The 15,011-nt window shown below is 49.7% G+C and overlaps 1 protein-coding gene across 5 annotated transcripts in view; it reads right to left on the reverse strand.

The window, feature by feature from the left end:
* The window catches only part of MMD2 (monocyte to macrophage differentiation associated 2), a 60,700-nt gene that overhangs the window by 24,071 nt on the left and 21,618 nt on the right, over window positions 1-15,011 (reverse strand). For 3 of the 5 annotated variants that reach the window (XM_034963569.3, XM_003819753.5, XM_055114879.2), the window contains exon 2: window positions 1,993-2,074. In XM_034963569.3, coding sequence (XP_034819460.1) covers window positions 1,993-2,074 — 82 coding nt within the window. The other 2 variants (XM_055114881.2, XM_055114880.2) reach the window with 2 other exon arrangements.

Genomic DNA, 15,011 nt, shown 5'->3' on the forward strand with positions numbered 1-15,011 from the left:
CCTCTTTCCTCAGGAGTGTGCTGTCAAAGAAACACACTTGTCAATGTGCCTACATTGTGCCAACATGGTGCCTTCAGCAACACTCACAGCCACCCTTGGGAGTGGCTCTTACGATGTCCATTCTACAGATAAGGAAACTGAGGCTCAGGGCCACTAAATGATGGAGCTGGGATTCAAAGGCAGGTGTTCTCTTCCTAGAGCTTTACTTTTTGGGGTGCAGTGTAGACTTGTGTCGATGAGTTAGCTTGCGGCTTTGGGCAGATTCTCTCACCCAAGCCTCAGTTTCCTCCCTTGCAAAAGAGGGAGTCATGTGTTCATTCTCAAATATTTTCCGAGCCCCTACGATGCACACAGCATGGGGCTTCAGAGAAGAGCCAGTGAGAACCAGTCTCTGCTCAGCAGAGCACCTGCTCAAAAGGGACTGACTGAGAAAATGCGAACTTAGAACCCAGTGTGGGCTGGGCACGGCGGCTCACACCTGTAATCCCAGCCCTATGGGAGGCCAAGGCGGGTGGATCACGAGGTCAGGAGATCGAGACCATTCTGGCTAACACGGTGAAACCCCGTCTCTACTAAAAATACAAAAAATTAGCCGGGCTTGGTGGCGGGTGCCTGTAGTCCCAGCTACTCGGGAGGCTGAGGCAGGAGAATGGCATGAACCCAGGAGGCAGAGCTTGCAGTGAGCCGAGATAGCACCACTGCACTCCAGCCTGGGGAACAGAGCAAGAGTTCGTCTCAAAAAAAAACAAAAACAAAACAATAACAACAACAACAACAACAAAACCAAGTGTGGTCCAGGCACACACTAAGTTCGAATCAGCACCAGCCACTCCTTTCTATGACACCGGTGGCCCATTGTTAAAGGCCTGGGCTCAGGCCAAACACACAATAGCCCCCGGGGTCTAACAGGTCAGGGCGGGGGGTTTGAGAATTAATTCACCTCCACACACGCTATCTGGGCACTTCCCTGTGCCAGGTGTGCTGAGATGTCCTGAGATATCAAAGAATCCAGCAGGGGTTCTGTTTGAACTCATGTCTGCATTGCCAGGGCCTGGAGCACTGCCTGCTGCCTTGAGGGTACCCAGGAACTGTTTGCTGAATGAATATGTGATGGGCAGCTGGCATGGTGATGGGCCGTGAAGGCTACAATGGCTGGGGAGGCAGGCACTGGCTCAGAGCTTCCCAGCATCTGGGCAGAGGGGAAGACTTTGTTGGGGAACATTTCAGCAAGGCTTGGGAATGATGGAAAGGGTTTCATAGGCAGGGCTGGAGTGCAGACGAGAAATATTCCCGGTAACAGGAACAGCACGTGCAAAGGCATGGAGTCATGTCTTCCATTTAGGAAACAGTGAGGGATTCAAGTGTTTGAGCCTGAGAGCAAGAGCATGGTGGTGGGAGGTGCGTGGACAGACGGGCTAGGAGCTTGCTAGAGTGACAGGATGCCATACTAGGTACTAGGGAGCCATCGAAGGTTCTTTTTTGTTTGTTTGTTTTTGAGACAGGGTCTTGCTCTGTCACCCAGGCTGGAATGCAATGGCATGATCTCGGCTCACTGCAACCTCCGACTCCAGGGTTCAAGAGATTCCCCTGTCTCAGCCTCCAGAGTAGCTGGGGTTACAGTGCCCGCCACCATGCCCAGCTAATTTTTGTAGTTTTAGTAGAGACGGGGTTTCACCATGTTGGCCAGGCTGGTCTCAAAATCCTGACCTCAGGTGATCTGCCCACCTCAGCCTTCCAAAGTGCTGGAATTATAGGCATGAGCCACCATGCTCGGCCCCATCGAAGGTTCTTAGAGCAAGACAGAGACATGGCCAGCACTGCAGTCCAGTTTACCCCAGTGGCCTTCCCTCGAGACGCACTCGCTCTTCTGAGGGCCACAGAAGACCCGAGGAACAGGCCACTTAGGACATACATGAAGGAGGTGACTTCCCCCACCCCCCTTCCCCGGAAGTGTCCCCATCTCAGCCCTGAGCTCCCCAAAAGCCAACTCACAGCATGGGTGGCACAGTTGGCCGCATGTTCATACTCTGTGGGCTGGTACCTCTTGTGGGCAGGGACTCGGTGGTTCATGAACCTGGAAGGAGAGGGAGAATTCCAGGAAGCTCCGCTGGGCAAGAGGTGCCATCCGAATTTCCAGGAAGCCTGAAGACCTTACTTCCTACTGGTAGGAAAAGAAGAGCACTCCCCTTCTCCCTTTTTCATCTCCCCCCCCTCTCTCTTCTTCCTCCCCTCCCTCACTCTTTCCGATCATTAAATGGTTTTGGATTATCCAATATTTTGTGCCTAATCCCCAAAGCGGTATTTGTTACAAAATTTTACTAAATGCTAGATATGGCATTCTCTTCATTTACCTTTTTTATTTTTATTTTTTGAGATGGAGTCTCGCTCTGTCGACAGACTGGAGTGTAGTGGCGTGATCTCAGCTCACTGCAACCTCTGCCTCCCAAGTTCAAGCAATTCTCTTGCCTCAGCCTCCTGAGTAGCTGGGCATGTGCCACCACACCAGGCTAATTCTTGTATTTTTAGTAGAGAAGGGGTTTCACCATGTTGGCCAGACTGGTCTCAAACTCCTGACCTCAGGTGATCCGCCCGCCTCAGCCTTCCCAAGTGCTGGGATTACAGGCGTAAGATACCACGTCCGGGCTTTTTTTTTTTTTTTTTTTTTTTTTTACACAGGGTCTTACTCTGTCTCTCAGGCTGGAGTGCAGTGGTACAATCATGGCTCACTGCTGCCTCCACCTCCTGGGCTCGTGATCCTCCCGCCTCAGCCTCCTGAGATGCTGGGACTACAGGCACAATCTACCATGCCCGGCTAAATTTTTTTGTATTTTTTATAGAGACAGGGTTTAATCACGTTGCCCAGGCTGGTCCCGAACTCCTGGGCTCAAGCGATCCTCCCACCTTGGCTTCCCAAAGTGCTGGGATTACAGGCGTGAGCCACCGCTTCCGGCCTCATTTCCTGTTTCTTATTTTCTCTAAGTACAACTTACAAACAATATAGCTCTGCAAGGGGGCAGCTTGAAGGATTTTTACAGATGCATAGACCCACTAAACCACCATCCAGGAAGAGCTACGGCTCACTCCTCACCCCCAAGAAAGTGCCCAGTGCCCCCTCCCATGGGTACCTCTTCCCAGGGAAACCACCCTCTGCCGTTGTCTTCTTGGACTTGTTTCCCCTGTTCTTGAACTTGCTCAATGAACTCCCGCAGAACACGCTGTTTTCTGTCTGGCTTCTTTTGCTTAACGTGATTTTTGCGAGATTCATCCACATTTTGGGGTACAGCAACTGGTAGTTTTCTTTTTTCCTTTTTTTTTTGAGACGGAGTCTCGCTCTGTCTCCCAGGCTGGAGTGCAGTGGTGCGATCTCGGCTCACTGCAAGCTCCGCCTCCTGGGTTCACGCCATTCTCCTGCCTCAGCCTCTCGAGTAGCTGGGACTGCAGGCGCCCGCCATCATGCCCAGCTGATTTTTTAAATTTTTAGTAGAGACGGGGTTTCACTGTTTTAGCCAGGATGGTCTCGAACTCCTGACCTCGTGATCCGCCTGCCTCGGCCTCCCAAAGTGCTGGAATTACAGGCGTGAGCCACCGCGCCCGGCAAAGCAACTGGTAGTTTTCATGGCTGTATTGTATTCCACTGGGTGAACAGACCACAAGTGACTTCTCCAACCCACTGCAGGGGGACACTCCTGTTTGGGGATATTATGGAGAACTCGGCCCATGAACTTTTTTGTGCATATTTTTTGGTGAACACGTGCACTTATTTCTGCTGGGCTCAGGTGAAATTGCTACATGACTTTATCTTAAAAATAAACGTTCCTGGCCAGGGGCAGTGGCTCACGCCCGTAATCCCAGCACTTTAAGAGGCCGAGGCAGGCGGATCACTTTAGGCCAGGAGTTCGAGACCAGCCTGGTCAACATGGTGAAACCCCATCTCTACTAAAAATACAAAAATTAGCTGGGAGTGGTGGCATGTGCCTGTAATCCCAGATACTTGGGAGGCTGAGGCAGAAGAATTGCTTGAGGGAGGTGGAGGTTGCAGTGAGCCAAGATCGTACCATTGCACTCCAACCTGGGCGACAGAGTGAGACTCCATTTCAAAAAAATATATATATATTAGCCAGGCGTGGTGCCACAGGCCTGTAATCGCAGCTACTTGGGAGGCTGAGGCAGGAGAATCACTTGAACCCGGGAGGCAGAAGTTGCAGTGAGCCGAGATTGTGCCACTGCACTCCAGCCTGGGTGACAGAGAGAGACTCATCCTCAAAAAAACCAAACCAAAACAAAACAAACAAAACAAAAATTCCCGATGTTTTGGTGTCTTTTTAGAATCTTCAAAGCGTTATCACCTCTGTTTAATCCTCACCGGAGCACCACGTGGAGCTATTGGCCATTTTACAGATGGAGAAGCTACAGGGCAGGGAGGTGAGGGAAAGAAATCACCCGGTGGGAAGGGACTCAACCCAGCCCTGGTTGACTCCGACGTCTGGTTCTGCCTTGACGCAAGTCTGTGCTCGGGGACTTAGTCAGGCTGGGAAGACAGACAAGGGTTGGCTGGGCAGAGAAGAGGCATCCAAGAACTGGGGCTAAGGTCTGCACACACCTGGCTGTCGGACCAGCAGCCGGGACCACAGCAGTGTGCATGTCTTCGGCCCACACAGGCTCGGAATCAGCTCACCTGGACGTTGCCAAGCAGCAGCCACCCAATGGGGTTAAACTCCACTAAACACACCAAAAACTTTCCCCTCAGGTCCGATGGTTACTTTGTAGACTGCCCCCCAAACAAATGAGTGTATGGTTCAGGACAAATGACTCCATGCAGTATATATGGGTCACTAAGCATTTATTGGGCACTTTCTGTATGCTGGCGTCATATCAGGAGTGCATGGAGCATTTATTCAGCATCTCCAGTGTGCTGGCTCCACGCTCATCAAGACCCTGGAACATTCGCTGAGCACCTTCTGTGTGCTGGCTCCATGCTAAGTACAGTTCATGAAGCATTTGTTAAGCACCTCCTGTATGCTGGATCCAGGTTAAGTACAGTTACAGAGCATTCAGTGAGCACCTTCCGTATGCTGGCCTCATGCTAAGTACAGCTCATGGAGCACTTATTAGGCAGCTTCTGTGTGCTGACTCCATGCTAAGTATAGTTCATGAAGCATTCATTGAGCACCTTCTGTGTGCTGGCTCCATGGTAAGTGCAGCTCATGGAGCATTTATTAAGCACCTTCTGTGTGCTGGCTCCATGAAAAGTGCAGCTCATGGAGCATTTATTAAGCACCCTCTGTGTGCTGGCTCCCCTTCTGTATGCTGGCTCCATGCTAAGTACAGTTCATGGAGCATTTATTAAGTACCTTTGATGTGTTGGCTCCGTGCTAAGTATAGTTCATGAAGCATTTATTAAGCACCTTTTGTGTGCTGGATCCATGCTAAGTGCAGCGCATGGAGCATTTATTAAGCACCTTCTGTGTGCTGGCTCCACGCTAGTACAGACCTGGGGCATTGATTGAGCACCTTCTGTGTGCTAGCTGTATGCTAGCATAGTTCAGGGCTCATTTATGGAGCATACTGTGTATGCTGGCTTTACGTATGCTGGTATGGGCAGCGCAGGAGTGAAAGCTGGGCAGGGGGGTCTGCCAGACACTGACACTGTGATTTGTCCTGGGACACTTGGCGCCTGGGTGAGTCCAGGGGTCTCCAGGTTCGGGTGACTGCTCTCTGCCCACATCCAGCTGGGACTCCATGGTCACGTGATTCCAGTCAGTCAAGTGACTTCAACACCAGGGTCACGCCGAGCCCATTCGACAGATGAGAAAACTAAGACCCCTGGGGCCAGGCTTCTGCAGCAAGCCAGAGAGACACCAACCCCCATCTCCCACGGCCGCAGCAGCCTTGCAGGGGCAGACTGAAAACTGGAATTACAGTCACAGAGAACATGGAGGACCCACCCTGGGGACCCCATTGAAGCCCCCCCCAGGAGCCCAGAACACGCCGCCCATCCACCCACCTTCCTCAAGGTGGGCCAGGAAGCTGCCTGTGGCCAAGACTGGCTTATGTTTGTTTGTTTGTTTGTTTGTTTTTTGACATGGAGTCTCTTTTTTTTTTTGAGACGGAGTCTTGCTCTGTCACCCAGGCTGGAGCGCAATGGCGCTGTCTTGGCTCACTGCAACCTCTGCCTCCCGGGTTCAAGTGATTATCCTGCCTCAGCCTCCCTAGCAGTTGGAACTACAGGCGCCCGCCACCACACTCGGCTAATTTTTGTATTTTTGGTAGAGACGGGTTTTCACTATGCTGGCCAGGTTGGTCTCAATCTCCTCACCTCATGATCTGCCTGCCTCAGCCTCCCAAAGTGCTGGGACTACAGGCGTGAGCCACTGTGCCCAGCCAAGACTGGCTTATTAACTAATAAGTAATAACAACGAAAATAGTGATATGGGTTGAACCGTGTCCTCCCAGCATTCACACATCGAAGCCCTAACTCCTGGTATTCAGAAGGGGACCTCATTTGGGAACAAGATTGGAGCAGATTTCATTAGTTAAAATGAGGCCAGCGCCGGGCGCGGTGGCTCACACCTGTAATCCCAGCACTTTGGGAGGCCAAGGCGGGCATATTACAAGGTCAGGAGATCGAGACCATCCTGGCTAACACAGTGAAACCCCATCTCTACTAAAAATACAAAAAAATTAGCTGGGTATGGTGGCGGGCACCTGTAGTCCCAGCTACTTGGAGGCTGAGGCAGGAGAATGGCATGAACCCAGGAGGTGGAGGTTGCAGTGAGCCAAGATCACGCCACTGCACTCCAGCCTGGGAGACAGAACAAGACTCCATCTCAAAAAAAAAAAAAAAAAAAGAGCCCAGACTGCAGTAGGGTGGGCCCCCATCCAATATGAGTAGGGTTCCCTAAAAAGACAAAACAGGCCGGGCATGGTGGCTCACGCCTGTAATCCCAACACTTTGGGAGGCCGAGGCGGGCATATTACAAGGTCAGGAGATCGAGACCATCCTGGCTAACACAGTGAAACCCCATCTCTACTAAAAATACAAAAAAATTAGCTGGGTGTGGTGGCAGGCACCTGTAGTCCCAGCTACTTGGAGGCTGAGGCAGGAGAATGGCATGAACCCAGGAGGTGGAGGTTGCAGTGAGCCAAGATCACGCCACTGCACTCCAGCCTGGGAGACAGAACAAGACTCCATCTCAAAAAAAAAAAAAAAAAAGAGCCCAGACTGCAGTAGGGTGGGCCCCCATCCAATATGAGTAGGGTTCCCTAAAAAGACAAAACAGGCCGGGCATGGTGGCTCACGCCTGTAATCCCAACACTTTGGGAGGCCGAGGCGGGCATATTACAAGGTCAGGAGATCGAGACCATCCTGGCTAACACAGTGAAACCCCATCTCTACTAAAAATACAAAAAAATTAGCTGGGTATGGTGGCGGGCACCTGTAGTCCCAGCTACTTGGAGGCTGAGGCAGGAGAATGGCATGAACCCAGGAGGTGGAGGTTGCAGTGAGCCAAGATCACGCCACTGCACTCCAGCCTGGGAGACAGAACAAGACTCCATCTCAAAAAAAAAAAAAAAAAAGAGCCCAGACTGCAGTAGGGTGGGCCCCCATCCAATATGAGTAGGGTTCCCTAAAAAGACAAAACAGGCCGGGCATGGTGGCTCACACCTGTAATCCCAGCACTTTGGGAAGCGGAGGTGGGAGAATCATCTGAGGTCAGGAGTTTAAGACCAGCCTGGCCAACACGGCAATACCCAATCTCTACTAAAAAAAAATACAAAAATTAGCCAGGCGTAGTGGTGGGCAACTGTAATTCCAGCTACTCGGGAGGCTGAGGCAGGAGAATCGCTTGAACCTGGGAGGCAGAGGTTGTGCTGAGCCAAGATCGTGCCACTGCACTCTAGCCTGGGCAACAAGAGCGAGACTCTGTCTCCAAAAAAAAAAAAAAAAAAAAAAAAAAAAGACGAAAGAGACACAGAGAGGACAACATCAAATGAAGACAGAGACACACGGGGATGACAGCCATGTGACGGTGGAGGCAGAGATTGTGGCAATGCGAAGAAATATCTGCTGTTGTAAGCCACTGCTGTGTCGTCACCTGTGATTCCAGCCCTCGGACAAAAACACAGGTGCATGTCGTGCTTGTTTTTTTCTTTATTTTTATTTCTTTTTAATTTGAGACCGAGTCTTGCTCTATCACCCAGGCTGGAGTGCAGTGGCGCGATCTCGGCTGACTGCAACCTTCGCCTCCTGGGTTCAAGTGATTCGCCTGCCTCAGACTCCTGAGTAACTGGAATTACAGGCGCCCGCCACCAGGCCTGGCTATTTTTTGTATTTTTAGTAGAGATGGGGTTTCCCCATGTTGGCCAGGCTAGTCTCAAACTCCTGACCTCAGGTGATCCACTTGTCTCTGGCTCCTAAAGTGCCGGGATTACAGGCGTGAGCCACTGTGCCCGGCCTTTGTTGTTGGTTTTTGTTTTTGTTTTTTTGAGAAAGGGTCTTGCTCTGTGGCCCCACTATCATAGCTCACTGCAGCCTCGACCTCCTGGGCTCGAGCAATCCTCCCACCTCAGCCTCCCGAGTAGCTGGGACTACAGGTGCACACCACCACACCCGGCTAATTTATTTTTATTTTTATTTTTGTAGAAGTGAGGTCTCACTATGTTGTCCAGGCTGGTCTCAAACTCCTGACCTCAGTTAATCCTCCCACCTCAGCCTCCCAAAGTGTTGGGATTACAGGCATGAGCCACTGCGTCTGGCCTCTTTACCTTTTTCTTTTGAAACAGGGTCTCACTCTGTCACCCAGGCTGGAGTGCAGTGGTGTGATCACAGCTCACTGCAAGCTTGAACTCCTGGGCTCCAGGGATCCTCCCTCTTCAGGTGCACTCCACCATGCCCAGCTAATACTTTTTAATTTTTGTAGAGATAGAGTCTCACTGTGTTGCTCAGGCTGGTCTCAAACTCCTGGGCTCAAGCAATCCTCCTGCCTCAGCCTCCTGAGTAGCTAAGATTACAGATGCATGCCACCACACCCAGCTAATTTTTTAATTTTTTGTAGAGACTGGGTCTTGCTCTGTTGCCCAGGCTGGTCTCAAACTCCTGACCTCAAACAATCGTCCTACCTTGGCCTCCCAAAGTGCTGGGATTACAGGAATGAGCCACCGTGCCCGGCCTCACAGTATTCATTTAGAGAGACTCTGCCCAAAAGCCCTCCAGGAGGCCGGGCCAATTTACGCTTCCCACCAACTGGGCAGGGAGTCCGGAGACCAACTATGAGGGTGTGGTTTGCACTGGTCTCCAAGGTGGGAAACCTATTCTCCCCGAGGTCTCTCCCTCTACCTGCCACCAGGTGCAGGCCTGCAGCCCTGGCTTCCCCTGCTCCTGTAACAAACACCAGGAAACCACCAAGGGTGCCAGCCACATGGGTCCCAGGGTGATGTCACGGTTGCCGTGGCGACCTGGGGCGGGCAGTTATTTATTTATTTCTGAGTTCCACAAGACTCTCCTTGTCTCTCAGTCACTGTGGCCATTGAATGCTGGCGGAGAGGGGAGAGGGAGGCCCGGAGACAGGGCCGTGGGCAAACGACCAAGAAACAGTGTTCCCACCACCCTGAAGACCCGAGCACTTTCCCTTTAACTCCTTGCGACCTCATTTCTTTCCTCCCTAAACCTCTAGTCAGGCATTTTAAGAAAAAGTGAATTCATATTTTAATTTGCTTTATAATTTACATAAAGCAAAATTTCCTCTTTTTTTGCTATAGTTTTGTGAGTTTTGACAAATACGGAGAGTCCTGTAACTGCCACCGCCACCATCAAGGTGAATAACAGATTCACCATCCCCCAGAATTCTCTCCTGTCCCCTCTTTGCACCTGAAACCTCTGCCCAGTGCCAGCCAGTCAGCTAAGGCCCTGTCCTCTGTCCTCTGTGGTGCATTTTTTTTTTTTTTTTGAGAAGGAGTTTTGCTCTGTCGCCCAGACTGAAGTGCAATGGCATGATCTCAGCTCACTGCAGCTTCCACCTCTTGGGTTCAAGTGATTCTCCTGCCTCAGCCTCCTGAGTATCTGGGATTACGGGCATGTGCCACCACCCCTGTCTAATTTTTGTATTTTTAGTAGAAACAGGGGGTCTCATCATGTTGGCCAGGCTGGTCTTGAACTCCTGACCTCAGGTGATCCACCCGCCTTGGCCTCCCAAAGCACTGGAATTACAGGCATGAGCCAACAGGACTGGTCTCCGTGCTTTGCCTTTTCCAAAATGTCACCTATGTGGAGTCACACAGTTTTACAGCCTTTTTTTTTTTTATGTTTAAAGAGAATCTGTTGTATAAAGTTGAAAGTGAAAAGAAACTGTACTCTGAATGCCAAAAAGGGATTTACTTGTTTTCTCTTAAAATGTATTGTGGTCGGGCGCGGCAGCTCACGCCTGTAATCCCAGCGCTTTGGGAGGCCGAGGCGAGAGGATCGCTTGAGACCAGCTTTGGCAACATAGCAAGACCCGGTCTCTACAAAATATTAAAAAATTACCTGGGTGTGGTGGCATGTGCCTGTCGTCCCAGCTGCTTGGGAGGCCGAGGCAAGAGGATCACTTGAGCCCAGGAGGTCAAGGCTACAGTGAGCCAAGATCGTGCCACTGCACTCCAGCCTGCGTGAGAGAGCATGATTGTCTCAAAATAAAACAAAATGTATTGAAGGTAAATTTGTTTTATACTAAAAGAAAATGGCCCCTCCTAAATGTAACGTTATCTTTCCTGGTAATTATTCTCGACTCTTCCATCCCTATCTTTGCTCCTGCATCCCCTTTGCCGTCTGGCTTTGTTGTTGGGCAGGGAGCATCTGAGATTCCTCCTCCCTGGTGTTGCACGTCCCTTCCTTTTTACTGCTGAGCAATATTGCTTTGCATGGACATACCAGAGTTTGTTCATTCATTCTCCAGTTGAGGGATAATAAATGCATTTTTTTTTTTTTTTAGATAGGGTCTATCACCCTGGCTGGAGTGCAGTGGTGCCATCATAGCTCACTGCAGCCTCGCATTCCAAGGCCCAATCATTCCTCCTGCCTCAGCCTCCCAAGTAGCTGAGACCACAGGTACACACCACCATGCCTGGTTAATTTTTAAATTTTTTGCAGAGACAGGCTCTTGATATGTTGCCCAGGCTGCTCTCAAACTCCTGGACTCAAGTGATCCTCTGGCCTCAGCCTCCCAAAGTATTGGGATTACAGGCATGAGACACTGTGCCCGGCCACAATGCCTTTTTTTTTTTTTTTTTTTGAGACAGTCTCCTAGGCTGGAGTGCAATGGTGCAATCTCAACTCACTGTAACCTCTCCCTCCCGGGTTCAAGCAATTCTCCTGCCTCAGCCTCCCAAGTAGCTGGGATTACAGGCATCCACCACCACGCCCAGCTAATTTTTGAATTTTGACTACAGATGAGGTTTTGCCATGTTGGCCAGGCTGGTCTCAAACTCCTGACCTCAAGTGATCTGCCCACCTCGGCCTCCCAAAGTGCTGGGATTACAGGCGTGAGCCACTATGCCCGGCCCACAATGCTTTTATTTCTTCCACCACCACACCCAACTAATTTTTTTGGATTTTTAGCAGAGACAGGGTTTTGCCATGTTGCCCAGGCTGGTCTCAAACTGCTGGCCTCAAGCAATCCTCCTGCCTCTGATTCCCAAAGTGCTGGGTTACAGGTGTGAGCCACTGGGCCTGGCAGGGATGCATGTTTAACAAGTGAAATGCATAGATAAAATTGAGACTGTGTTAGAACAGAGGTGGCAGTCAGAGAGGCGGCCTCGGCTGTGGGAAACTTCTCTTGAAAGAGCCGACGTTTCTAGCAGGCCGTGGCTGGTTAAACTAAAGGAGGGAAGTGGCCTTTTCTTCCTCCTCCCTGGAGAACAGACTCCTCATTTTGTAGCCAACCCTTACTGCTTACATGAGCACATGGCCATGGCTTGGTGGAGGACTCCCAAACTCAGCCGGGACCCAGAGCCAGATGCTGGCAGGAGACGAGGAGAGAATGTTGAATTCTCACCCTGAACTTGAGGAGGTACAGGCTTTGGAGCTTGGCACTGTTGGGCGGAAAATGCCTGCATGGGCAGTTGACCGCTGTGTGAGCTAGGGAAAATTACTTAACGTCTCTGGGCTGCAGCTTCCAAGTATGTAAACGGGAATAATATTACCTAGCCAGCAGGTGTCATAAAGAATACGGTTTAAGGCCGAGCACGGTGGCTCACGCCTGTGATCCCAGCACTTTGAAAGGCTGAGGCGGGCGGATAACCTGAGATCAAGAGTTCAAAGCCAGCCTGGCCCACATGGTGAAACCCCATCTCTACTAAAAATACAAAAATTAGCCAGGCATGGTGGCGCACACCTGTAATTCCAGCTCCTCAGGAGGCTGAGGCAGGAGAATCTCTTGAACCCGGGAGGCAGAGGTTGCATGGAGCCGAGATCGTGCTACCACACTCCAGCCTGGGAGACAGAGCGAGACTCTGCCTCAAAAAAAGAAAAAAAAACTAGCTATACGTGGTGGGGCACGACTGTAGTCCCAGCTACTTCAGAGGGTGAGGCGAGAGGATCATATGAGCCAGGAGGTCGACGCTGCAGTGAGCTATGATCGTGCCACTGCACTCCAGCCTGGGCCACAGAGTGAGACCCTGTCTCAAAAAATAATAAAATACGGACGACTGGGCTCCACACTCAGAGATTTCAGTTTATTCGGTCTGGGGTAAAGCCTGGATATTGGCATGTTTAGAAGTTTCTTTTTTTTTTTTTTTTTTTAGCATTTAAAAAATGGGCAGAGACAGTGAGACCTTATTTCCACAAAAAAATTAAAAAATTAGCCAGACGTGGTGGCATGCATCTATACTCCCAACTACTCAGGAGGCTGAGGTGGGAGGATCACTGGAGCCCAGGGAGGTTGAGGCTGCAGCGAGCCATGATTGAGCCACTGCACTCCAGCCTGAATAACAGAGCAAGACCCTGTCTCAAAAAAAAAAAAACCAAAAAAATTTGTATACGTTGATGGTGCTAGGCCATGATGCTTGGCATTGTGGAGTGGTTCCAATGTCAGTTTCTTGCTTTGGACCCTGTACTTGAATTATGTAAGATGTTCCACTAGGGAAATTGGAGAAAGGATTCTCAGGATCTTTCTACCATTCTTGCAACTACCTGTGCATTTATAATTATTTCAAAATAAAAAATTTTGGGCCGGGCGCGATGGCTCATGCCTGCAATCCCAGCACTTTGGGAGGCCGAGGCAAGCAGATCACCTGAGGTCAGGAGTTCGAGACCAGCCTGTCCAACATGGTGAAACCCCATCTCTACTAAAAATACAAAAACTAGGCAGGCGTGGTGGTGGGCACCTGTAATCTCAGCTACTCGGGAGGCTGAGGCAGGAAAATCACTTGAACCCGGGAGGCAGAAGTTGCTATGAGCTGAGATCGTGACACTGCACTCCAGTCTGGGTGATGAGAATGAAACTCTGTCTCAAAAAAAAAAAAAAGGAAAAAAAAATGTAAAGTGTAACCACATACAATGCAAAGATGTTCATCAAAATCAAATGAAAAAATCAAGTAATAAAATTATATACACAACATGATTTCATTGGTGTAAAACACACACACACCCCAACATTTTAGAAACATAAATGCATAGAAATAGACTTGAAAGAAAACAGGGAGATTGGTGAGTTTGGGGGTGCTGGTCACAGAAGACTTTGCCCCCCTCCCTTATTTTTTTAATTTTTAGGATTGGGTGGGAGATAAAGAGTCTTTCATTTGATTTGTGTTGTTTGAATCTTTATAAGATTGTATTCAAATTTTACTCATGTAACTACAATAAAAGTGTTATTTTTATTTCATTACTAATTTATTTTGTAGAGATGGGGTTTCACTGTGTTGCTCAGGCTGGTTTTGAACTCATGGGCTAAAGCAATCCTCCTGCCTCAGCCTCCCAAAGAGCTGGAATTGCAGGCATGAGCCATCACAACCAGCCTAAAAAATGCTAAAATTATACAGGAAATGTTTGCCACAGAATATTTTATTTTATTTTTTTGAGACAAAGTCTCAGTGTGTTACCCAGGCTGGAGTGCAATGGCGCGATCTCAGCTCAATGCAACTTCCGCCTCCCGGGTTCAAGCAATTCTCTTCCCTCAGCCTCCCAAGTAGCTGGGATGACAGGTGTTTGCCACTACACCTGGCTAATTTTTTTTATTTTTAGTAGAGACGGGGTTTCACCATGTTGGTCAGGATGGTCTCAAACTCCTGACCTCAAGTGATCCACCTGCCTCGGCCTCCCAAAGTGCTGGAATTACAGGCGTGAGCCACCATGCCCAGCCCACACAGTCTTTAAAGGGTATCTTAGTCCATCTTCTGCTGGAATACCTGAGACTGGGTAATTTATAAAGAAATTATTGTGGGCCGGGCATGGTGGCTCATGCCTGCAATCCAGCACTTTGGGAGGCTGAGGCGGGTGGATCACCTGAGGTCAGGGGTTCGAGACCAGCTTGGCCAACATGGCGAAACCCCGTCTCTACTAAAAATACAAAAATTAGCCAGGCACAGTGGCGCGCACCTGTAATCCCAGCTACTTGAGAGGCTGAGGCAGCAGAATCACTTGAATCCGGGAGGTGGAGGTTGCAGTGAGCCGGGATTGCACTACTGTGCTCCAGCCTGGGCAACAGAGAGAGACTCTGTCACAAAAAGAAAAAAAGAAAGAAAAAGAAAGAGAGAAAGAAAGAAAGGAAGAAAGGAAGGAAGGAAGAAAGAAAGGGAAATTATTATAAATTATAAATTATTTTTTGCTGTTTTGTTTTTTAGAGAAAATAATGACAGGTTCTCGCCCTGTCATTCACGCTGAAACGCACTGGCACAATCATAGTTTGTTGCAGCCTCCAACTCCTGGATTCAAGTGATGTTCCTGCTTCAGCCTCCCAAGTAACTGGGACTGCAGGCATGCACCACCATACCCAGCTAATTTTTAATTTTTTGTAGAGACAGAATCTCGCCATGTTGCC

Source organism: Pan paniscus, chromosome 6, assembly GCF_029289425.2.
Source record: "Pan paniscus chromosome 6, NHGRI_mPanPan1-v2.0_pri, whole genome shotgun sequence".
In the NCBI taxonomy this organism is placed as follows: domain Eukaryota; kingdom Metazoa; phylum Chordata; class Mammalia; order Primates; family Hominidae; genus Pan; species Pan paniscus.